This window comes from Anopheles maculipalpis, chromosome 2RL, assembly GCF_943734695.1.
Source record: "Anopheles maculipalpis chromosome 2RL, idAnoMacuDA_375_x, whole genome shotgun sequence".
Classification (NCBI taxonomy): Eukaryota; Metazoa; Arthropoda; class Insecta; order Diptera; family Culicidae; genus Anopheles; species Anopheles maculipalpis.
The window spans coordinates 40,753,838-40,780,815 of NC_064871.1; the positions used below are offsets into that span (position 1 = coordinate 40,753,838).

The 26,978-nt window shown below is 42.3% G+C and overlaps 2 protein-coding genes across 2 annotated transcripts in view; both read right to left on the reverse strand.

The window, feature by feature from the left end:
• The window catches only part of LOC126557698 (organic cation transporter protein), a 262,735-nt gene that overhangs the window by 16,460 nt on the left and 219,297 nt on the right, over positions 1 to 26,978 (reverse strand). The window lies entirely within an intron of this gene.
• Positions 718 to 26,945, reverse strand: LOC126557033 (ribosomal protein S6 kinase 2 beta-like). The gene is made up of 8 exons (XM_050212673.1): positions 26,839 to 26,945; positions 3,184 to 3,792; positions 2,794 to 3,102; positions 2,559 to 2,720; positions 2,161 to 2,483; positions 1,803 to 2,088; positions 1,152 to 1,727; positions 718 to 1,066 (listed from the first exon to the last, which is right to left on the reverse strand). Exons 1-8 carry the CDS (start codon positions 26,902 to 26,904, stop codon positions 722 to 724), a joined length of 2,676 nt encoding a protein of 891 aa, XP_050068630.1. The 5' UTR covers positions 26,905 to 26,945; the 3' UTR covers positions 718 to 721.

Here is a 26,978-nt window from a genome sequence, read left to right on the forward strand (position 1 = left end):
TGAAATTGGAAATCATTTTTATGTTCATTTTCTAATAATGCAGAATAAAGAAAAATACGAATAAAAATTCTTGCATACAGTTTAACAACACAAGAAGGTCATTAGTTTGTAAGGGGATAAAAATTTGTTTTTCTTATAATACTAACATTTTTAATGAAAAAAAAACAAATAATTAAATAAAAATAGATCCCTAATGCTCAGCACAGATCATTGAAAAGTTTAGATAGCATTTTGCACCGACACAATAAATCATTAATTAAAATAGCACAATGCACTTTATAAAAGTGTTTATCGGTTCGAATCCATTTGCTACTAAATTATTCCTCTTCCTTTTTTTTTGTATCGATTATCTATTCCCCCCACTAGAGAAGTCTACCATTCAAAGTGATCAAACTTATCCGTTGTTCTCGAAATGAATGCTTTCAAATACGTGTGCTACTCATTAACGGCTTAATGGTTAAATTTCGGGTTCTTGCAAGCACAGCTAGAGCAGGAACGTGCTAGCAGCATTATTCCTCTGGCACAAATGTTACTGGCACTGGTTTGATGTACATAGTAAACAAAAATATTTAAAAACTCGTCACCTTTTTCGTTAAGCTTAAGCACTTAGGATTTAACAAAAGAGAAACAAAACATAACAAAACTTTAAATGAACAATTAGATAACAAAGTGACCATCCAGAAGCTCCACATAGCGTACGCACGTACATTGAAACCCCTTATTATGAATGATTCATCTTATCCATTCTTCTACGCGCCAGATCGGACATGCCGACCGGGCCCAGATTCGCTGCCTGCGGGGAGGATATCGCACGGAACGTTGCATGTACCGCACCCTTTATGGCTTCCGTATTTACGTTTGTCGGTTTTATTTCTTGGGTTTCCACAATCATTGGCCGTTCACTGGTTGCGTGTTGGGTGCCAACCGTACTGTACATCAGACGTGGCCCGGTGCGTGATAACCACGGATGCCGTAAGATTTGAGCTGCCGTTGGACGCCGGGATGGTACGATGTGTAGCATCTGCCGTAACAGATCCTTCACTTCATCCGATATCGTTGGCCATTTCTAAAAAAAAAAAAACGCATACCACCAAATATTTTTACGATGCAGGAACGATTGATAACACAGGGTGCTTATTGTAGTTACTTACGCCAGTTTCTAAATCCACCTTTCCCGAGCCGATACGTGCCAGTATCATGTCCGGTGAATCGTTCGGTGTGCTGGCAAACGGCGTTTTACCATCAAGCATAATGTACAGCAGCACGCCCAGTGACCAGATATCGCAGGCCAGATCGTAGCCCTGCTTCTTCAACACTTCTGGGGCAACAAAGTTGGCCGTATAGCACGGGGTCATCAATAGACCATTATCCGCCCGGAGCTGTTTGGCGAAACCAAGATCACACAGCTTCAACGATTCGGGCGTATGATTGCAGGACGCGTACAGCAAATTCGATGGCTTCAGATCCCGATGGACGACACCGTGCTCGTGCAGGTACGCGACGGCCGATACGACCGTTCGCAGCACGGCACTGGCTTCCTGTTCTGGCATAAAATTTATCGCTAGAATACGATCCAACAGTTCGCCACCCTTCAACAGTTCCATCACCAGGTACACATAGCTTGTATCTTCGTGCACACCGTACAACGTGACGATGTTCGGATGGTTGCCGTACCGCAGCAGAATTTCCACCTCCTCTCGGCAATCGTGATAGGATTTGTCAATTATCTACCATTAAAGAAATAGAACCGTTTTGTTAGTGCAATTCGAACGACTATAAACCCCTTATTAGCTTTAAAATACCTTCACTGCGTAGTGTTTCTTTGTTGTACGATGTTCACACATCCGGCAGATAGAGAACGTGCCACGACCTAGCTCTTGCATCAAACTATACTCATCACCGAACGCAATAGGTTTGACGCCGGGAATTTCGTTTGAAAATGGTGACCGCGAGGCGGGCTGCTGCTGCATTACCATGTTGCTACCGTTGGCAAAGTTTGGCTGATCATCCAACAGTCCCGGTGCAATGAAGCTGAAACCACGGAAGATTTCGTATGCGCTCGCACTGACAGGCCCTCCCGGTGAGTCTCTGCGGATAAAGTAAGTCACATTTAATATACCACACATTGGGGGTTCAAACATCAGAGCCTAGAAAACATACTTTGGCGATTTGTTCGTATACTCGGGATCGAAGTAGAAAGCATCGTCTCGCGACACGGCCGGTATGAACGGTGGCCGCACTTCTTTCCGCTCAAACGCATCCCAGTCAACGTTGGCAAAGAACTCGTGCCGCTTGATGTCGTCGATGCCGTTCGGGCCCGCTCCCAGCCGGTTCTGTGGGTTACGTTTGAACAGGGCGCGCAGCAAACTTTGTGCTTCCGGACTCAAGTTTTCTGGCATACCTAGCTTGGTTTTGAGGATTTGGTTCATCGTGTCGTTACGGTTGCTGCCATGAAATGGGAGATTCCCCGTCAGCATCTCAAACTGTTCAAAGGAAGAAGCAAAATATTAACTGGGGTTTGTTGAAATTCACAAGCAATTCTCTATTTGTGATATTACCATCAGCACGCCGAACGACCACCAATCCGCGGCAAATGTGTGTCCTTTGCGGTTGACAACTTCCGGTGCCATGTACTCCACCGTGCCACAGAAGCTATACGTTTTCGAACCATCCAGCGGTTGTTTCGATAGTCCAAAATCCGTTAAAGCTATATGACCATCCTGCAGCAAAAACGATAGATAGAAGCACATTAAAACCAAAGCAATTCATCCATAAATGTGCCCTGAAACAAACCTGATCGAGAAGGATGTTTTCCGGCTTCAGATCACGATAAATGATGCCGATGCTGTGCAAGTGGTTCAGTGCCAGCGCTAGTTCGGCCAAGTAAAACTTGACATCCTCCTCGGTAAACATAACCTCTTTGCTCAGGCGCGTAAATAAGTCACCGCCGCGTAAGAAGTCCAATATAAGGTACAACTTGCCAGGCGTCTGGAAGGCATAGTGTAGCTTAACGATAAATGCATGCCCAACGTCGGCCAGGATGTTTCGTTCGTTCGTACTTCTCACGCGATCCTTCACCTTCAGCGTTGCCTTCTTTAATACCTACAGTGGAAGTAGTACAAACGAAAAAGAATTAGTTAAATTATTTGATTATTATTATTATCAGTTGTACCAACTACTTACCTTCATGGCGTACAGTGTGCCAGCATCGATGCCGACAATCTTCCGCACCAGGAAAACCTTGCCGAACGATCCTTCTCCAAGTACCTTCAGTAGCTCGAACTGTGACGGATCGGCTTTTTCGTGCCCCTCCCGTATAATGTCTCTGATGTCTATCTCGTGCTCGTCGCCCCCGTTGGCACCATTTCCTCCTGTGCCGGCGTACGTGGCATCGCCTCTTAATTGCGATATGTCACCGACACCACCCGTCATATCCAGGTCCATTCCCTCTTCGGCCCCAACCACCAGCCCCGCTTCGGGTGAGTCCCGGCGTTGATAGCGGTAGTTGCTGTCTGCCACGACTCCATCCAGCATCGGTTCTGGCTGATCGCCTGCTGGATGCGGCGGAAGATAGGTAACCATCCCAGTGCCGGCAATCGGAGGATGCTGTTGCGGCCGATTGTACTGAGAATGGTGATGATGGGAATGATATTGATGTGGATGTGCCTGGACCATCGGATGGTGTGGCTGCTGTTCCGGATGCTGCGCATGGCGATGGTCGTGCGTTGCGTGCTGCTGCTGTGGATCATAGCTATCGTCGATAACCATCTCTACATTGTCCTGAGACGAAGACTGCAAAACATAGATAGAACACACATTAGTAAGCGGACCAATGTAGCCAGCCAGACGCAGGAGAAGCATTCCGGTTCGTTGGACTAATTCCATGGTACAACAAAGAGACAGTGAAATAGAGAGAAAAAGAGAGTAAAAAATGAACCAAGTGGAGACTACAAACAAATGACACGCAAGTGACGCATGACCTCTTATAGGGTGCAGAGATAATGATGCAAAAATAAAACTAAAATGCCCAAAACTACACGGCTTAGAAAATATATTAAATCACGTAAGAATTAAAGACAAAGTTCTCTGTTCTTTAATAATACATTGGGTTGCATGCGCATTTACTGATGTTGATAATATAATTCTTTATTTCGCACAGTAATTCCTCTTTCGATTATTTACAGTTAAACATTAAAAATATGTAATTAAATCATCGTCACTGTCACTGTGGACAGGCATCTTTAGAAGAAAAATCTGATCCTTTGCGAAGAATTATCAGATATGGTCGGTTTGTGCCAAACAACATTTGGCACAAACCAACAACCAGCCAACATCAAAGCATCAAACATGATACCTTCCGTTACAACAAGCTGAATAAGGTCAGAAAGTCAACCCAATAAGGTACATTGAAAGCTTTTTCTTCGTACCAATCCAACCAAGCCGATGCCCGTCTTTGCCGTGCTTTAACGCATGTTCTATGATGTTTAACTATGGTAAGGACAGCATCCTTACCCAGCAGCGTACGTTCCACAGCTTCCACCTCGCCGATGGAATGTACAGGCGTGTTTTTATTCCTTCTCCTTTACCATACGCCCCACCACGCGCCCTCCCTCCTTCATCTAGAATCATACCACGTGGCACAGCATCATGAAGCACTGGGCGTCTCCATTGAATGATGTAACAGGCCTCACGGCAACTCACGAGCAGTGTGCGGAGTCTGCAGTACACCAAATATTAATGCTGCTCATTCCTTTGAAACTGTAATAATATGCCTAATTTTAGTCATCGTAGGATGGGACAGGTTTGGTTTGCTTGATGACCTACTTTCGCCTAAAATGATTTGTTTTTCTGGAGCAGAAATACATTGACACAGAATATCGGAAACGATCCGAACGAACGGCAAATGTTAAGGTTGTTTGTTTGTCCAGAGTTATGTTCGATTACTTTAATCACAAACATATTTTCATCTCATTCAAGGCTTGAAATATTTCTCCAATAGTTTCTCTAGTTAGTACAAAAACAAGAAACTTTAATAAAATACATAAATTTGTATCCAAAACATTGCTTGTCAACACATCAATATCATCACAGACAAGCAGACCCTCAACCATACAGGACAAACATAGATAATTTGGCGTAATTTAATAATCACCGAAGCATCACCATCAGCACAGAATCAACAGTGTACGCTTCACACGAGAGCCACACCTTGCCACGGTTCATTCAGCACATCAACAGCAGCAACAGGTGTTTATCCTTTTGGCGTTGAGCCGAAAAGAACCGATTTGATACTCTGATTTCGTAGATTTCCCTTTTCTCTTTCATAATAAATCGCTTTAGCTGTAACGAAACGGTTGATTCTTCCTACGCTTGGCTGTTTGCGCTTTTCATTTCATTGTTCATTTAAAACCAACCAACCCACACATACGAATTATTGACTAAATCAATTCAAAAGTACGCTCAATTTATGTTACCTAGTCTTTGTGCGATGATGAACCCTTTTCCACGCGCACACATACACACACACACACATTCGTGAGTTTTACAGTTTTCCGCATTTACTTAACCGAATCAGTGGCATGAAAAAAGCTAACAGCAAATCCGATTAGAAGCGAGCAAACTGACAGCAGGCGTAAAAATCAACCACAAATCGTATTACTCAACAAAAAAAAAATAAAGAAGAAAATAAAGCAAACGTAAGCTTCACCCGCTCGCACATAAATCGAGCAAAAAGGATTTTTAGATCATTTTCCCGATGGAGGATGGTTTGCAAGGTATCTTCTTACTTCTTTTTATTCTGCCGTTTTGTGGTTATTTATCGTATCGAAAAAAAAAACATAAATTCTATAACTTTGCTAGCAGAAAATGCAGAAGATTTTGCTACCGAAGCATATAATGTTTCGAACGAAATGGACACTCAGAATACAAATTTTTAGCACATTTAAATTTCAGTTGTATATCAAACAATATTGCAGATAAGAGACACGCAACAAGCAAACGAACATGAAATCAAATCCCGAACCATACCAAAACAAAGCTACGGAAATACTCTTCCCACTTTGTCTACGAATAAAGGAGGGAAAACCCTACGCTTTTCCCTCGATCGTATGAAAATATCGTCGCACTCGAACAGAAACAAAAAACACAAAAAAAATTGCTGAACGAAACATTTCACTATAGAATCCTTATTTTCTTTCGCTTTCTATGCAAACACAAACCGAATATGGTTGAAATTTAATTTAAGACCTTCAAACAGAACAATGTGTTGCGCCGAGAAATGAATAAAACGTGTACGGTTTTACATTTTTTTAGACCCAAAAGGAAATTGTAAAACATCAAAAATAAATCTTTGCCCAACAACGCTTCTATTTGGGTAAGAGAATTTTCAAGAAAAATCCCATCTTGTTCTGCCCTGCTCCTGCAGTAGGGGTATGAGTTACAAAAGTTCGATTGATCTCGTACGGTATCATAGCACAGAGGATACGCTCAAAAGCAGTGCCGCTATGTATGCTCTGCTCAATCACAAACACAATTCGCAAACGAGTGAAACAGAAGCATAACATATTATTATTCACCAGGCAGCACGGTGTAGGTTGGACACTACAGCCGAACCATAGCGCAGGGGGATGGTGTGCCATGTGTCGCAATATTTACTTTTCCAAAGGAATGCACTAAAGAAACGAACCCTTTGTTCGTTCCTTCCCCCAGAAGGTGAAGGGCACATTTAAGAATCGACAGCAGAAATGGACATCAAGAAAATGCTTACTGCCGTTTGGCAGACCGAAGCGCCTCGTTTTATGGTGCATAAAGCCTGCGATGCCACCCAAGAACGTTGATAATGATCGGAGAGGTTCATTTGCCACCCAAGGTTCGCCATGAAAGGGCACCCTGTTTCGATATAACAATCAAGCCAATGAACTTCGCATGCTTTACCTGTCACGGTTGTCACGTTTTTGTCCTCTGGTTTTCCTTCAGCATATATGCAAAGTTCCATTTATTCATTTACCAGAGAATCATAATAGAAAGTATGTTAATCGATGGATCGTTTACTGAAATGCAAAAACATTCAATTGTAAATGCTTGCAAATGTCAGAAAATTCTGCAATAAATATCAAATAGATGAAGAAAAATACAGTCTTTGAAACGCCATTTATTGAAAGCTTTCAAAGCCATTTCAGAACATTAAAGCATTATCTACAATACAAACGGAATTTAAAGCATCTCTTCTTCTTCAGTATCGCATTCCACTTCAATTAGTTTTCGATTAGAATTAAACCTTGCTTCGGGGCACACTAAATCAATTTCAGCAACATTAATCCCATTGAAAATTAAATGTGCCGCAACAGACGTACAGACACACAATGCTCACATTCGATACGGCAAGGATCAACGCTTAACAAATCTTCTGATTCAATTTAAGCTAAGTAGGATCGTCGCCGCACCGTAGTGTCAACTTGCCCAACAAGTAAAGCAAACCAAACAATTACTTTCTTGCCTTGCTGCTGCGTCATCCACATCAAAACCTTATGGGTATTTGGTATTATTTATTGTTATCGTTTCACAGCCATCGAAATTGTGTCTTTAGCAGCGGGGCACACAGCTTTCTCTAGCCTAGAGCGGCACTCCTTCGGAAATGGAATTTTAAATTAATTTCAATCGAATGGCACGTGTCAAAAGCGTGAACAATTTCACACTAAAATTGTTTTCGTAGCATAGGGATGGTAGTTTTTTTAAACAACTCTCTAATGCTTCAAATTGTTCCGAAACTATTCTACAGATAGTGTGAAGAAACTCTAAACCAGAAATTATTAACACAAATCTCGCACACAAATAATGCACCAGTACGGCGAACTTTAAAAGCATCGACGCAAAAATCCCATTAGTCCTACATATAACATTTCCTTGCAAGTTTTGTGCTGCTGCTAAAGGTAAGAACGATGCAGGCTGTTAGCTGGGAGAGTATTCAAGTTTCACCGATTCATTTCGGACGGCAACAACGGTAAAAAATCTAATTATTTCCCCTCCTCGACGTTCGAAAATTTATCCAGATGAACGACTTTGCTATTTTTGCTCCTTTTTCCCGTACGCGCTCCGTCGATGAAATATGACCGTAGGCAGGGGGCAAGCAACCCTCAACAAGCTTGTGTACGCAACTATTGCCACATTGTCACGGTATCGCGGTACAGGAATCGGTAGCAACAATGTGCTGTAGCAAACGGAAAGATTTCACATTCATCGGACAGAATGGCGGTTTCCATTTTTTTTTGTTGTAAAATTTATTTTTCATATTAATTTCCATTCCAGGAAAAACGTCAACTTTGAATATTGTTGCTAAGAAAATGGTTCAATACTGCTCTCTTTTTTTTTCTCTTCCGGCCAAAAGCAAACAGTGTCCTGAGCATTAAGTTGCTGTGCATTCGGGAAGACACGAGATAAAATGGAAAGATTTACTGCTTCTTCAAGTGATGCATTTCTATCATTTTCCAATCCATTTTATAAATTTTTATGTTTTAGTGTGCAAAAGGAACATTCGACAGCTTTTTCCAATAAAAAAATATTGCAAATGATACCAAAAGTCCTTGTTACGCTTGAAATGCAATCAACCTATAGCGAGGACACCTACTGCTTTACTATTGTTTAAATGCCATAACCGCAACGCCACGCTTCTGTGTTCTTTCCCACCTTTTCCGAAGACCTTTTTATCTGCCAAACGATTCCTGGCGGGCCGTTCACGGTCCATCAAATATTTGCTGATAAAGAAACGAGTTGCAAACAAGCGTTCATGTATGAAATTAACAGTCCTTCGTCTTCGTTCGCTTTCGGTCCGCGCAGGTCCGAGAAAAGCACGTTGCTAAATTCTATTACATTGCAAACTTCTCTTCTAAACATTTCTGACCTTCCTATCCTATCGGCAACGAATGTATGCATGCAAAACTCGACATCGGCATAATTCATTTCGTGCACCAAACAAATTTCAACACATCAAACAACATGCTCTGTCCGCACATGAACCTACTGAAACCAGCGCGTTACAACGGCCGATGGAAAGTTTCTACGCTTTTTCGGTGAAATTTAATTTGCAACAAAAAATTGGACCAACCGTCTCTGGCAAGCAAAACACCGTGTAAGCGCGACGACTTCCAGAAATTATGTGAAATAAAATTTTCCATCCCACCACATACACACAAACAACAAATCCGAAGACGAGGAGGACTTCTGCTCCGCTTTATAGCAGCTTCGTGTGTGTGTGTTTGCAGCGATAAGCACTGGTATAAGCATCAGCAGGTTCATCCCGACCATCCCGTTCAGCTGTATCGGTGTGCTACATCCGATTCTAAAGAATAGTTACTTTTCCACTTAAAACCCCAACCCGTACGGATAATAACGGTTTGCAAAATGTCGATTCTTCCTTCCACCGTGACCCGACATAAGCGCCAATGCTGCTGCTGGGTGTGGTTTATGAGACAGCCGCGGGCTGACAGTCTTCCCCGAAGATGAAGCGTTCCGCTTCCGAATGCTTCAGGGAAAATGGGTTGCTCTTTTCCGAACGCTACCTTTGTATGAATTAGTTTTGTACTCAAAAAACAAACAAAAAATAAATAGCGACGCTTCAACCAGACGAGTGTCATTAAATTCGTAACAAAAATTGTACCTATTGAGAGACTAACGTTTTTTAACCGCAGTTAGTACAACTCGTGAAATGTATATCCAGAGATTAGGGAGATTCAAATTTCTGTCGAAGAATACAAGTCGAAAATTGTGATAAGAAGTAACATTAAGAATACGGCATTGTATCATCATAATTGCCAGCGCCATCAAGCAGCTTAATAGCAACAAAACTGCTGGTAGTGATGGACTGGCGGCCGAACTCTTGAAGATGTGGCCGAAGAGGCTTACCGTCAAAATGCACAAGCTGATCACGAGAATCTGGGAACTATCGTGCCATTTCAGTCCTTAATGCCGTCTATAAGATCCTTTCCCAGATTTTGTTCTGCAGACTTGCCCCCCCCCCCCCCCCCCCCCCCCCCCCTTGGTGCAGATTTCGTCGGCAGCTGCCAAGCAGGGTTTGTTTTAGGCAAATCCACCACCGACCAAATCTTCACTCTTCAGCAGATCCTCCAGAACTGCCAAGAGCGCCAGATCCCTAAGCACCACCTGTTTATCGATATCAAGGAGGCCTACGTATCGATCATGCTGTCGGAATCGTTCGAATCTCTCAGGGGTCTGAGGCAAGAGGACGGACACTCCTGTCTACTGTTCAATATAGCCTTGGAAGGTGTCATATCTCTATCGGTCTCTTCAATTTCTTAGCTGCGCGGATGACATTGATAACGTTGGCAAGATGACAGCGAAGGCGTACACCGGACTGAAACGTGAAGCAGCAAGAATTGGATTTGATGATCAATGCGACGAAGACAAAATACCTGCTTGCCGGAGGCTCTGATCGTGATAGAGCCCGGGTGGGAAGCAACGTGTTAGTCGACGGCGACAACCTCGAGGTAGTAGAGGAGTTCTGCTATCGTGGGACTGTCGTAACTTCGGATAACGATGTCAGCAGCGAATTACGGAGTCACATTATCCAGGGGAATCGAGCCTGCTACGACCCTTCTTCGTCTGCTGAGATCCAGAAGAGATATATCGCACACTGATTCGCCCGGTAACGTCCGCTATATGGCGACGAGTCTTGGACCTTCCGAGCGGAGGATGTAAACACTCTTGGCGTGTTTGAGTGTCGCATCCTCCGGACCATCTTTGGCGGTGTGTTCGAGCATGGAGTGTGGAGAACCGGACATCCTGACGGTAACAAAGACCGGTAGGATACGATGGCTGGGGCATGTTATGAGGATGCCGGACTCATGCCCCGCCAAGAAGGTATTCGTTAGCGACCCCCAGTTCGGTACGAGGCGTCGGGGAGCACAGCGAGTTTGTTGGCTGGATCAGGTGAAGGACCTGTCGGAGATTGGGTTCCTACATGGATGGGAAGCTGCAGCCAGGGATCTAGTTTCCTGGACATCTATTGTTGACCGGGCCATGTCACGACGACGTGCTCTTTAAAAGAGCAAACTAACATGAGTGAGTGAGTGAGACCATCATAATTATTTATAAATAAAATAAGATAAAAAAGTACAAATACTGAAAAAATCCTATTTTAAAGTCATTGTTTCCACAAGAAAGTTTTTTAACCTACAAATAGAATAAATAAAGTGAAAAATAAATAAATTCACCTCCACATTAAACATAAACATGGGAAAAGCTAACATTGCACCTGGGGAAATAAAACTTCTGCGGTTGTATTACTTTGCCATTTCTGATTGTTCGTGAGTTGCTTCCTACCTGACCCATGGAATTGTTCCCAAATACTACGAAACGGTTCCCAAAAATTCTACGATCATTTGTAGGCTTGGGTAATGGTTTTTTTATCGTTTTTTTTTTATTATTTAATTCACACAAACTGAAGAAAGTGTTGAACACAAGCAGCACAACGATGAATACGCCTAACCAACCAGTCCAATCAACAACACTCCATCGATGTCTTCAGTTAGTGCCATCATCGTGCTTCAAACGCAACAAGGGTGTAATGAAACAAAATACATTGACGCTAATTAACGTCACGCAGCCGGCCTACATACTGCTCTTTACGAAATGGAGCAACCATTTCCGCCGTATTGTCCCTATGCAACCAGAGACGAAGTGGCAAGTGCAAGTGGCTTGGCTGTTTCCGATTATCGATCGACCAGCAACACTCTTCTGTGTTCAACATGATTAATCTGCTGCTGTTGTATTGACACTTCACGACCGTATAATAACCGTCGTGGTTCGGGGTTCTCTAACGACACGCCGTTAGATTCAGCGTGAAACGTTCGACACGAAGACAATAGCATTGAGTTGATGGAGAAATCTAATACTTGCACTGATCAATCCCCAAACATACGATGCGTTCGAGATAATGTTGTGATTGAAGTCGATTTTGACAACTTCTGCTAATTGTATTCGTAAAGTGTATTCGTGTTGAAACATATGTCAACGATTTTGCTAAGAATATCTCTTTCAAAATACTTATTTAACATGCATTTTATCATCCATCGAACCGTCGATAAGTCTGTCCCGGAGAGTTTCAAGGCTGAAAATGCAGGCAGAAAGCTTCCCGGCTGCACCTTGTCTGCGTGTCCCATCCGAGCCAAAGGCAAATGTAGGTCGACTGGAAAAATGCAACTACAAATCATGATGATGGCTGGGCGAAGAACCTTCGCTCTAAACCCCCGTTATGCAGCGTACTGCAACACATTGCATTCCACAACCACTCCGCCCTTTGTCGTGCTGCAAAGAAACAGTTCCACCAACGAAGGATGGTGATTACACACTCCCAAGGGCTTTCAATTACACATGGATGGAATGAAGCCCTGCCTGCCAGCGTAGAAACGTAGAGAATGTGGAAAATGTTTGCTGCCAATTAGCTGTCGATAATTTTCCACCGCTTGGGGTGGATGATCACTCGTCGATGGCATTTGTCGTTTGATGATTTACTTGCAATTCGATTAATTTACTGCTTTTACGGCTTTACCAATTCGACAAAACAAACAACATTTTATGAACGAACTTGCAAGCAAAGCGAGCCGTTCGTATATCATGACGCACAGCACAGGAATGGTTTTATCGATTAGAGGATTAGCTTTATCAGATACATAAAGATAATTGTTTCGTAGCTGAGGGTGCCAAAAGACACGCCTTGCTTTCTTATCTACATTGCATAACGATTTGTAATAAATACAGAACACGAAGCACAACGGCATTTGCCATCTTCGTTCATTTTAACGTTGATTATTCTTTGTGATTTCGTTACATTTAATTATAAATTTTACTTCTTACTGCATTAAGCATACATCTACAATTTTAGCACGCTTGTTACGATAGCACTGCAAGCGATGGTGCAAACACAGAGGGGTTTTATTGTGTCAGTAGATAAATATTATTTACTTACGTCTATTGCATCGAGTAGAAAATATTGATTATATTGCATTTGGTTACGATATAGAGCTTTGGACGAAATATATGATCATGCACTTTGCTAGAAATAGGTTTAAAAACATTAAATCAAACAACCATGTCTCTATTATACTGGGAAAGACACCGATTTTAAAGAAACACGTTAATTATGGGCATTAATAGGAATTCATTATGATAATATAAATCAAAATATGTCAAACCGTGCAAGAGAAATGGAAATTCGACAATGATGATCTTCACAGAGAGCTTAAAATCTACCAAATCAATAGACGAACATCAACTATTCTGCATAATAAAATAATACATTCTAAACGTACATTTTAAGCAACATTCCATGCAAGCAAAATGAAAAGATATTTTCAAATGCACATCGTAGAATGGTTGTGTATGAATATGTAAATGCAAGAAAAGAGGAAAATAAAAGATAACAAAAACCATTAACAATAATGGGTGTGACATCGAAAGAAAGAAGAGTAAAATTCATTCTAAAAAATAATAATCCATTCATTGAACATTCCATTTAGCATCAATTTGGCCAACAGGAAGACAATTACCAGACATCAAAACCAATTTTGCGAGATTTTCTTTTTTGTTTATTCATAAAAAACGGTCTCGCCGTATTGTTGAAACTTGCTCTCAATTAGAAGCTGTTTTTTCCATTTATCTACTTCTTATTCGAATAACTGTAGAATTTCTCGCAAAAAAAGTATAAACGAAACGGCAATAAAGTAAAAAGATTTATTATTTAAGAAAGGTAAATGGAGACACATGGTTTCAAATGCTAACAAAGAATCGGAAAGAATAGCACCGGCAGTGTCACAACATTATCTTCATCCTGAATTTACGTACAGAAACTATCCGGAGCCCTGAAATCGAGTTAGACACTCCGTGCGCTGTAAGAAGAGAAAAAAAAAACGACACAAAACAGAAAGTAGTGAACGATAGATGGAAGAACAGGTAAACACGGGCTTCAAAACTGTATGGATGATGGATGGAGCGAGAGAACGTAACATGTTAGAGGACATATTAACAGAAAAGCCACAAAAAGTCAGTGAAAAAAGAAAACGAAACGAAGATGTTTGAGAAATGCATAAATAAATGAAAATTAATCAAAAAGAATGAAGGTTCATGGGTGATTTCGTACGTAGTTCTTCAACGTCCAGCAAAGCTAAAGAATGTGCGAATAAAATAAGTAACGATCGTACAACGGAAGAAAACATTTGTGTGGTATTTTATTTTTATTTTTATGAACTGTGAATTTACATCACAAAAAAAAACAATATTTAAAAAATTGTTATCTTTTTTTATCTTATTTTTATAATGAAATTTCCAACTATGTGAAACAAAAAACTAATTTAAAAAAATTGTCATGCGTAAGACGCTACATGATTTTAAGCCATTTCAGATTATTAGATGTTCAATATTAAAATTGTTTTAAAACAAAACTTGTTTGAAGATATTGAAATAAGTAAAAATGAATTATAAACAGCACGACACATGTCATTCAACACCGAGCATGAGTACCTTCCCATAGCAAATGTTCCAGTTAACCCCACATCATCATCTTTAATGCAACTGAATTAATATTTATTCAGCACCTCAAAGACCGTCTACTGTTGTTTAAGAAGAGATTGCTTTTATTTAGTCTAGACATTGAAGCGATGCGCCCTAGCTGATGGTTGCACCGTACAAAAGCGGAAGAATCTTATGGCACGCTTATATTTTTGTACATAAAAGAAAAACGGTATACGTTACACCGCTGGCGAACAAAAAAAAACCGTTTACGCAACGAATCTACATCCTCTCGGTGATCTAAGGAAGAAAAAAAAAAGACACGAAAAATCTTCAGGAAGCATTTGCTGCAAGATTGGATTGATAGCCTGATCCGGATGTTACACTCTTATACACTCCATGAATGGGTGGTGGGATAAGCCGTCAGACCATTAACGGCACATCTATCTATTCGGCCAGCCGGTAATATTTGTTTGGGCGTACAGTTGCGTAAGTATTTGAGGCTCAAATTGCAAACAGACAGCGAAGAACGCTTCACCAAAAATAGACAGCAGGTGGCATAACATTATTTAATTTATCTGTCGAACCAGCTAACACAAGTGGGGCAACATGATGGTCAATGGTCTGTGGCATTTTCCACGAAACTTGCTGACACGTTTCAATACAAAAGGACAAGTAATCATGCAAAAGAAAATCAAAATAAAAATGCCCGAAAATAGTGAGAGATTGGGTTGTCGACCTAACGATCGTAGCACATTAATATGCTAAATTTGACGAAAGCTGCAGACAGAAAAAACCTTTTGTGTTATTGTTCTTTTATCATAAAATTCAAGAAAAATATATTCGTTTATGTACAGTTGAATTGAAGGACAATTGAGGAGCCGGTACAATCACGAATTGTACGAACTTAATGACGAACTCACCGCCGTGCAGCGAATTAGGCTCGCCAGGCTTCGATGAGCTGTCCATGTTAAACGTATGGCACTGGACGACCCAGCTCAGAAAGTCCTTTTAGGCCGTCCACACGTTGGGAGGGTGGCGTGAAATCATCCGCCATCAAGGCCGGGATAACGGGGATTGGCGGACGACGGCGCGAGACCGTGAGCGGTTCCGGATTCTGCTGCAACAGGCCAAGACCGCAAAGCGGTTATAGCGCCTGATAAGTAAGTAAGTAACAGATGAAACAAAGCAACTCTCTTTTGGTAATAATAAGCCTCACATAAGCTGCCGCACAACTGGTTTATTCAACTCAGTAGCTCTTTTTCCAATAATAAGCGTGGCAGTTGGCAAATCTAGCCAGAGCTTAATTGGGCTTAAATGAGCTTTTTTAAAAAGCAAAACACACATTTCCAGACAATGATTTTCATAAACTGTCGAGTTCATAGATAGATTTGTTTTAAAAACCCTTGTTTTGTGCCCCCACAGCTGCAGATGGCTTGCAATACCATGAGTTTGCGGGCAAATTTGTCATCAAAAACGAACTTATGAAGCGATGTTGGGAACATCGCCCCGTGCTGTGGCAACATAAATTTTTTGGGCACAATCCTGCCTCAAATCTATGTTATCATCCATAAGAACGCAACCCGCGTACCTCGTTAGAACTTGGTCGTATAATTTTTGGAGCATGGCGGTTTGGCGATGCCATTATGCTTCAGAGTTCGGTTTGGTTGCTTTGAGGCACGAAAAGAGCGATAGTCTGCACTCAATCCGATTCTTCTGACGGTGCAATATCTCCATCCGAAAGTCCAAGGATAGCCTGGTCGCTCTCAACACCTTCCAGCTTGGTTGATAATCCACTGTTCCTGAAAGACGATTTCTTTCTAGCCACACTTTGACGTTTCCGAACCCGTTTCAAAACATATTCAAAAGTAGAAGTAGAATTTTCCTATTTTTCTCCCGGGCCGAGTTGAATTTTCTAAGCGGGTTTGCCCAATTAATCGTCTACGTTGCAGCTCCATCGTTAATAATAACTGAAAGAAGCACAATCGTGCCAAAACCTTTCCATAAGAATGAAGAGTGTTCCAATACTTATTCATAGGTGGCAAAAAATTCCATACAGCACCACTGGGGGCTCTGCTATACATAAGATTATTGTTGAATACAATACAGATTTCTATGATTTTGTACGACGATTTCATGCTTTTTGCCAAATAATTTCATTCCAGAAGCCATGAAGTCATACAGTTTTTGTTTTCCCATGAGATTATTGCTATTTGATCCTTTTGGTCGTACAACTGATGTTTTACCAGCAGACCGTCCCCTATCCCTAACTGATAGCATGATAAACTGCGATTATTTCTACGCCTCGTTCCAATCACAGGACGCATTTTAAATTTTCCCTGAGCGAAACTACGCTTAAGTGGCATCAAATCATGGGATTGGTGGCCACTTCAACTTCCAAATAAAAAAACTATTTTTGACTAGGATTTGAGCTACTGATCCGCAGGATCTCGTCCATTACCGCTAACGAAGTGGTTAATTAATGCAACAACAACAACAAAAAAAACACAGTTTAATGAACCGTAATTTATTTTGGTCCCAAAAGTAACGCACGCCATCACACGCACAACTAAAAACACACAGGACACTCATGAATCTGATGAATGCTCTGTTGCAAGGTCTGGTTACGACCAACTGTGACATCTTTGTGGTGCCAAACAGCACACAAACATTCCCTCACTCTCTGTCTAAGTACACCAAGCCTTGGGACTAACCTTGGGCGATCGTCAAGGAACGGAACACACCACGGATTCGCGTGTGCCATTCCTATTTAATATTCATACCCACAAAGCACATCCAACAAAAAAAGACACTCCCCTAGTATGAAGAGCGGCAAACGTCAATCCGAAGGGACAGCACAACGAAAGGATGGCACCAATATCCTTTTTTTGTGACGAGCAGCATGTCACTTGCACGTCATTGCATATAAATCCATTTATTATTACTTTTGCTGTTTGGGTACATTAAATATCCCTACAAAGGTATGAAGCTTTTCAGGATACATCCCCCAACACCGATGTGAGGTTCTCATCACTCCAATCCACTTGCGGTCGGGTCGATTGATGTGTGGGTAAACATCATTCGTACCGGAGCTTGCCTAAGGATTTTTATTACCTCAAATGCTGGTTTTTAAATGCAATTAATACCAATGGGGTCGAAGAATCTTTTACTACACGTCTACCCCTTTTGGGCATTGTCGCCATTAAGCTAAACCGCTACATGACACTATCGGACATTAACCAAACAGATTAACTTTGCGCAAACTGGCTAACCTTCGTCCAAAAGTTCTTAGCGGGCCAAACCTGATTTGACACCGGTTTCATGATGAAAAAACCCATCCATCAGGTCAGCTTCTTCCAAGTTTCTGTTTGATACGCGAGCTGCATCTACCAAGCTATTTGTTATTTAAATTTCTTGCGTAGAGTAAAATACGTCTTCAAGAAGCGTATGGCTTTACAAATTTGCTTTTATACTCAACCTGCAAACCTGTTACGATGGATTTATGCTTACCATTACGATTTGATTAGCAATTAGCATGTTACCACTAAACCTCGGTCACGTTTCTTAATCATTTAAATTATTTTATCATTATTTTATCGTACTCAAATCCGAAGCCTTATTCTTCACCAGATTCACTAGCCCTCGCAAGTTAGCTTGTAGGAGTTTAAAGATATACTACTGCGTGCGAAAAGTAAGGTGACATTGGATGGTGACATTGTAGTTTTTATTTTTCGGTTGTCAATATGTATAATTTTGACAGTTCTGTCACATTTCAAGTCACAACAGTCAACCCGGCTAGGAGTGACAATTTGTTTTCGAAGCAGCGCCAAGTGTTTTTGTCCATATTGACCATGTACAAGTTTGTGGAGCAGTGCGCATGTATCAAATTTTGTTTGCGCAAGCCTTTGGGGAAGAATCTATGTCGAAGAAAAATGTTTACAAATGGTACAGTGATTTCAAGAATGGCCGTGAGAAGGTCGAAGACGAGGAACGTCCGGAGGGAGCATCCACCTCGACCGTCGAAGTCTGCAAAACGATGCTGGCAGACTACGCTGGAAAGCTGAAATCGATTATAACTGGCGACGAAACGTGGATTTACGCATACGACCCGGAAACAACGGACCAGTCCAGCAAGTACCGTTCCCCAAACAAGCCCGAGCCCAAGAAGTCCAGCGTCAAAGCCGGTCGAAAATCAAGGTAATGCTGACGGTATTCTTTGATTACCGTGGGGTTGTTCACAAGGAACTTCTTCCGAAGGGCCTAACGGTAAACAAGGAGTACTATCTAAGCGTAATGCGGCGATTGCGAACCTCCATCCGGCGAAAGCGGTCGGATTTGTGGAAAAACACGAGCTGGTTTTTGCACGACGATAATGAGCCCTCCCATACAGCCATCATTTGGGGGAGTTTTTCACAACAACTGGCACCCATATTGTTCCTCAAACGCCGCATTCGCCAGATTTGGCTTCAGCCGACTTCTGGTTGTTCAACAAGCTAAAACGGCCGCTTCGAGGGCACCGTTTTGACACTATCGAGGAGATAGAAGCCGCAGCGACGGTGGAACTAAATGACATCCCAGCATCAGCGTTCGCGGAGAAGAGGTGGAAGAGCTGCAATGCGTCGGAAGAGGATTACGTTGAAGGTATTGATCTTCATTTGGCTTAATAAACAAACCATTTAAGAAAAAAACGCAAAGTTACTTTATTTTCCGGTCACAGCAGTATATGTTTATCTCATAAGGTTAAACATGGCACTCAGCGCCAACAATGTGTCTTATTCCTCACCATCCCATGAGAGTAGTTAAGTGATTAGACATGAACTACGAGTGCTGTCTGCTTATGTACCGGATATCACAATCAAACAGCGCCTGTTCTGTCCTGAGAGTAGAGCAAACTTGAACACATCATGTGATAGTTATCACTAGCCTTAGATTAAAGACAAGATACAAGAGCAGACAAGGGCAGTTAACCTCCTGGTTTAAGGGCATGCCCTAAGAGATGGAAAATTCTAATCCGATGTGTACTTTATATCACAGAAGGTGTCTCCTGTTGTTTAATCTTTTACGTGTGTGTAGTCATATAAGCTTTACGAGTAAGGTAACTTAATATCTTCATCGTAAGCGACAGATCATATGGCCGTTTGCGACGAAAACGATGACATATGAGATTTCTTAAGCACCTTCACCTCTTACTGCTACTAGACGCTGCTTTATCTCGCTCTCTCTCTCTCTCTCTCCCTTAGTTCAAGTGTAAAGTGCAAATAGTAGCAAGTTACACACCATACTAAACCCCTCGCACAGGCAGCTAATAACAATCTAACCCACCACCAGTGGAAAGCAACACTCGGTTTCTCTTTCCAGGCGGTAAATGCTGCACATCCAACCAGCATCCGCCACAGAGCACTTTCAATTGCTAAGACCCCCATAATGTTCGTGTGTTGGAAGGGCGGCGAAAAGCTTGACTCAATAACAAACAACTAGGAAACAACTAACGGCTCACTCCGGGAGGGCCCAGCCACACACGATCTGTTTGACAGTTCAGGCGCGGAGGGTGTCTGGATCGGGCAGACAGCATGGAAGGAAGAACTTCCCAACCCAATTAATTTGCCGGCCCTTTCCCCACTTGTGGAAACTTTAGCGAAATAAGTGTAGCAAAGAATATCTCAACTTTCGCCCTGCTCAAGAAGATCACACTTCTGCGTTGTTAACGACGTACACCACCCAAATTACAATAAGACTGTCGGTTTTCATTAACAGAACTTACTCCACGGGTCACCGGGTACTTCACGACCATTTGAATTATCCCTTCTGTCGGCGGGAAGACGAAGCGGTGATGGTACTTTGGTTCTCCGCGGTACAAATCGATCCAGAAACTGGTTGGCAAGCTGTATGTAGCCCGGGCCGAATGAATGAAGGGCATTTAATTGCTACTAATGCGCTACAATTACGCGCCTCCATTGCAGATCAAAAGCACAAAAGGAACAAACGATCGTTTAAGGTTGATAAATAAAATTCAATTTGAATCAAACCGCACACAACTACATACAGGGGAAAGTCGGCAGATAAGTGGTGAAAATTCTGCTTTACCTGCTAATTTTATTATAGCACAATCTATTGAAATTTTTTGTTCCAATTCTATACATTGTTAAAACAAATTACAAACGAATGAAACTAATTCTATATACTTGTTATACTTGTAACAGCCGCAAACGAGCACACAACACACACACACTTTACTCTTGTTGTCGGTACAAATTTCACCATGACGCACTCGCGTGTGTCAAAGTATTCTAATCAACTCAACAGATAAACTAATTTACGTCACGATGAAACGAAACGAACAAATGGAAATGGAAACGCAGCCAGACAGTTCCACAGCCGCTGTCCATCCCGTACGTGACTTTCTTTTCCCGAAAAGCAATATAATGTAAGCAATAACTCCTACTATCCACACCATGTAAGCGAACGAGGAGCAGCAGCAGCAGACACACAGTTTCCACATCATCGTCATCATCCTGTTTCCCCCTTTTATCCTTTGCTGGTTTGCTGGTACTCGTCAACTCTTGGATCGTTTCATAAGCGAATTATCGGACGACTGAGCCTGTAAGGACGGGTGTGGCTGGCCGAGTGGCAAAAGAGAAAAATGCCTACCCAAGATAGTGGAGAGTGTTCATTTTTTATTTCCATTCCATTCCAATCGCCTTGCAGGATACCTAAGTAGAGCTTCAATCCTGACGGATCACCTCATGATCCACAGGCACCGGTCCACAAACGGAGGACTGTGAAACGACCATGCGCGTGTGTGTGCGATTGTTTTAGTCGATCCGAAACCGGTGGAAAACATTCGCTGACTGAAATCGACAGACGGGACGGAAATATCAAAGAGTTAATTTTGATTGATTTTTACAATTCCGTAACCGAGTGGCGCTATTTCGCATGCCCGTGGTGTTGGGGAACATCAAAACAGCGTAGGTCATGGTCCAGATTTGTGTATTTTTATTTTCTCCAGACCCAAACCGTGCCTGTTTGGAATGAAAACTTCTCTTAATCGCTGCTGAGATCAGTTTGAAAGATCGACGACGCGCCCACAGACGGATTGATATTTTTCTCTCTGCTTTCCCAGTTCAGTTTTTGCTGCCTTTGACAGTCAGACCATACTGATGGAAGGGCGCAGTATAACTCCAATTAGTCTAGACTTTCTATTTTTTCTCCAGTGTCGATCTATCGATCGAGGCGCCGATCTTCAAATGGTTCGGACCATCTGCCCGTAAAACAGGACGAACTCTCCAGCTACAGGCAACATCAAGTCAAGGCAGTTAGGACACAGGGTTTTTTTGCGGGGCATATGGCAGTAAGTAGCCAGAGGTCACAGAGCTTTAAAAGGATCGTGTTCTAAAATCGCGAAATAGTCTTCCTAGACGGCCCAGGAAGCAGGACTTCTGTACCGAACCGGGATATATCCTCGCTAAGAAGAAGAAGAAGTTTTTTTCTTGGCTTCGCGATTTCCAAGTTCAAAACGGCCATATAATGATTTAAAATAATTATTTATACAACAGAGACGCATCTGTCTTTGCTACGGAAAAAAGTTCCCGGTGGTCCATCGGTGTGAAGACTGGGTGGTGCAGCTATCACCACGGTCGCAGTATCGCGCTCGTAAAATAAGGTGTAATTTTATTCCATAAGCACTTAAAATAAATTGTAGAAAAGTTAAAACATCACCTAACATATGTGTAGAACGCCGCATGTGTTCGATGCTAATTTTGCAAAGCATCACTGAAAATTTGAAACTCTTCTACGAATCTGCAGCATAACTTTATCATTCACCCGTGAACAGGGTAGATGATAAGTTTCATGCAAAGGTGCCACGGTCGGTCATTGATGGTTTCCTCCATGCGATACTCATTAATTAGGCATACATTTTCTATGGAAACGGAAAAAAGGATATATTAGCAAACAAGAAAACAGGCTCCACTCGTATCGCTTTTTGACATTTTAGACCACCGATGAACATTTTACGACGTGTTGCTTCACATGCACTGGAAAAGGAACAAAAGTACCAATGCTTGGGCAGAGCCTTGGCTTGGGTGAGTTTGCCACGTGCATGCTCCAGCGCGAGACCCGGCAGAACGTGGAACGCTACAAACGACTGAGGAGGCAGCAGATCCGGCACTTCCAGGACAAGAAGCGCAGCTTCAAAGAGTCGGACAAGCAACTGATACAGCAGTTATCCCAGTCGGGGGAAAACTCGCATGTTCTACAGGATGTTGAATGCGGCACGAGGCGATTTTACTCCCATAATCGCTATGTGCCACAGCGAGGAAAGACATATCTTGTCGGACGAGAGAGAGGTAATCAACAGATGGAAGCGCTACTTCGACAGACACCTTCACGCAGCAGAAGCAAGAAGCACCGAACTAGGCGCAGGAAGCAGAGGAGAGCAGAACTACGACAGCCAGCATGACGATGACGAGGTACCCCCACCATCCCTGGACGAAGTCATCAGTGCCATCAAACAGCTGAAATGTAACAAACCACCTGGCAGCGATGGGCTGGTGGCCGAACTGTTCAAGATGGGTCCGGAGAGGATTTCCTCCATCATGCATCGGCTGATTGTTAAGATTTGGGATCAGGAAGAACTACCGGACGAATGGAAACTGGGTGTCATACACCCGGTGTACAAAAAGGGCGACAGGGTGGATAATGCTAACTTCCGGGATCTCACAGTCCTGAATAGTGCCCATAAGATCCTGTCCCGAATACTCTTCTGCAGACTGGAGCCCCTTGCTAAAGATTTCGTCGGAAGCTACCAAGCTGGATTTGTTGGAGGCAAATCGACAACCGGCAGATCCTATAAAAATGTAAGGAGCCAGATCCCTACGCATCACCTGTTCATTGACTTCAAGGCGGCCTACGATACCGTAGATCGAACCGAACTATGGAACACCATGCAGCAGTACGGATTCCCTGGGAAGCTGGTACGGCTGCTAAAGGCCACTATGAACGGAGTGCAGAGCAAGGTGAGAGTTTCGAGCATGCTGTCGGAATCGTTCGAATCTCATCGGGGTCTGAGGCAAGGAGACGGACTCTCCTGTTTGCTATTCAACATCGCTCTGGAGGGTGTCATTCGAAGTGCGAGCTTCGACATCCGGGGCACGTTTTTCACCCGATCTCTCTAATTCCTTGGCTTCGCGGATGACATCGACATCATCGGACGGGCAACAGTCTCGGTATGCGTACACTCGACTGAAACGCGAGGACAATAGCATTGGATTGAGGATCAATGCGAAGAGAGACAAAATACCTGCGGAGACTCTGACCGTGATACAGCCCGACTCGGAAGCAGAGTATCAGTTAACGGCGACGATTTCGAGGTGGTAGAGGAGTTCTGCTACCTTGGTACGATCGTAACTTCGGACAACAACGTAAGCAGCTAAATCCGAAGGCGCATTGTTCAGGGGAATCGTGTCTACTAAGGACTATCTTTGGCGATGTGTGCAATATCCTGTCGGTAGTCAAAGCCGGAAGGATACATTGAGTGGGGCACGTGGTGAGGATGCTGGACTCATGCTCCACCAAGAAGGTGCTCGTCAGCGACCCGTTCGGCACGAGGCGTGGGGGGCACAGCGAGCTCGTTGGCTGGATCAAGTGAAGTCTAACCCGTCGGAGATCGGATGCAGCCGTGGATGGAGGACTGCAGCCCTAGACCGAGTTTCCTGGAAACTAATTGGCGACCCGGCCATGTCGACTCGACGTGCTCAATCCTTAGCAGGCCAAGAAGAAGAAGAAGAGTTTTCCACGGAAAATTATAGTGAAGCTCCATGACAACGGAGGCTTTCTGCGATCTGATTAAAACCATCATAAACCACAATGAAACGGAAATATACACACTTCTGCATTAAAGGATGACCCTTTAGTTGGAATTGAGTAAATCGGCATTGCGGTCTCGAGTTAGAGAATTTAAACGTTCGTCAAGCTTTCGTATTTGTCGAGTAGCTCTCAAAGTAATAATTTCGAACTGAAGTAACAAAATTAACAACATCAACTGCAGCCACGACCTTTTCCGTTCCTTATTCTTCTTCTTCTTGGCTTAAGGACTTTCTAAGGTTGAGCAGGCCATCGAATCGCTTACTGGACTTGTTGATACCATTTAGCTGTCTAGCCAGTCCTCACTTTGGGAGAAAGGTCCAGACGGGATTTGTACCACGGTTCTGTCGTGTGTATTTCATTTCAATCTTGACTAAATATAACGACTAATTCTTTTTCCTCTGCAAGGCCAGAACAGAATGTCGAATCAACTCAGGATTTCAAAGTTCATGGTAAATGCAACTCATATTTTGTATCCTTTTCCTAGTTTTAATTACGATGATAACGATGATGATAAACCTCATCGTTTACCACCACAAAGGGTCCCCGAATTTGGAACTGATGAAGGATAAGTGGTTAACGATAAAGCAACCGCAGCCCGTTGAGTTCAATTGAAAAATGAACTAAAAACCCTCAAAACAACCGATTTGTAACCCTTATTTCTAGCTTTGAGCTTACGGAAATCGCATATCGGTTTGGCATCCTCAATACAAACGTTAGTGTAGAAAACTTTCGTCAAGTTTCAAGCTTTCAGCGCTGTCTAATAAACAGATAATTTAACAAACATAATACCGATGTCTCGATCTAAAGAGCTTCTTTCAGATATTACTAATAATATGACAATAAGCACTTTAATAAAGTGGCCATATCTCTAATCATTTCGATCACATGAACAAAAGAGCAAAACACAAAGTTTCAGAAAACCATGAAAATAACGAACCATGTGTGCGTATGCTACCCCCGGAACGCTCCTTCCTCGTTCCTTTTCATATTGGCAAGCAAATGTAAGCTTGTGGGAGGAACCATAAAATCAATATTGATACACGCAACCACTACGACGGTTCGCCCATGGACTAAGACCAAGCAAAAACTACATGACACCGTTGGGTAAAGGGGTTTGCCTTTCGCCTGTAATCGTAGGGCATATTGCAGGTATTGACCGTGAAAGTGAAAATGGAAAAACTCCGTATGTTAAGTGCCACGTAAAACTTGGCACACTGACCGGAAAGAAAAGGTGGATCGATTGCAACTTTTGTGAACCTTGAATAATTACTTTGAAATGCTTGAAATTAAGCATCTTTCATCATCAGTGTCATCAGTGTCTTAACGTAACTCAACAAGTTAAGAAGGATGGTGTCGGTGTTGAAGAATAACCATACACGAATGTGAGCAGGCTTTGGCTGGCTGGATGACAAATTAAATTAGCGGATCGCGCGTATGTCAGCACCATGACGACCAAAATAGTTAAGCTTGCCATTAGCGTGCTCTAGGTTCAGCTCCTTGGTCTAATGATGATATGAGAAAAGCTCCAACTAACACAAATATGCTACTATGCCCTGGTCCAACAGAAAAAAAAAAAACCCTCACCGGAACTATCGTATTACACGCCTACCAGCATAGATATCAGCAGTTCGATTTTTTGATATAGATAATCGATACATGATAAAAGCATACTGTATCCCATTTTGTGTAGGGTTATAGGTTGCTACAAATAGGCAATCTTTGCACAAGAAAAATTATGTAATGTAACGACTCAAAACTTGTAAATGTAAATGAAGAAAATAGGACAATGTTAACGACACATTGAAAAAAAACACACACACAAAGATTTTACATCTATGTAAGATCATACATTAAAACAAAAACCATGGTTTATGTATGACTTGTGTAGAAAAAAGAAAACAGTTAACATGAAAAGTCAGTCGATAACACTAGCCGATTAAAAGCAACCATAAAAACTGTATTTTGTATCTCATTCTTAAGTGGCCAAAACAAAGGCCTAAGAAGCTAAATAGGCAAGCACTCGCATGATTAATTATAGTTGTATAACTCAATCCGATAGAATACGAAGTAGCAAAACAATGAAGGTCGTTGGAAAAAAATGAACAAAGTTTCATAAAATAAACACAATCAAAGCAAAACGGTCAAGAACGGAAAATCCTAAAAACAAATCAAATATCGTTAACAACACAGCATGTAATGTAAAAAATGAACCTAGAGCAACAAAGAAAAACTGATACGTGGAAAAGAAAGGAGAAGGAGCCTTAATTAACTCTTTGTGGAACATAGGGACATCACGGGACAAGGATAGCAGCGGAACACTGACCGATTCCGGTCTGTAACAGCAAAAGGTGACTCGATACACCAAAAAAAAGAGAAAAAACAATACATAAATTATAGGACGAGTAGTAGTCGTCGGTGACCAAGGAGATCAGCGACGAAAATGCCATAACAACGTACCTCGATACCGACGATACTGATTGGGACTTTCTCTCTCCATGGGTCGATCGAATTGGCTAGCGGCATTCTCCAGCTTTGTAGCGTTTGTACGGGAAGATGAACGATATGAAGAGTTGTTGGCTTGTGTCCTGCTCGACCCG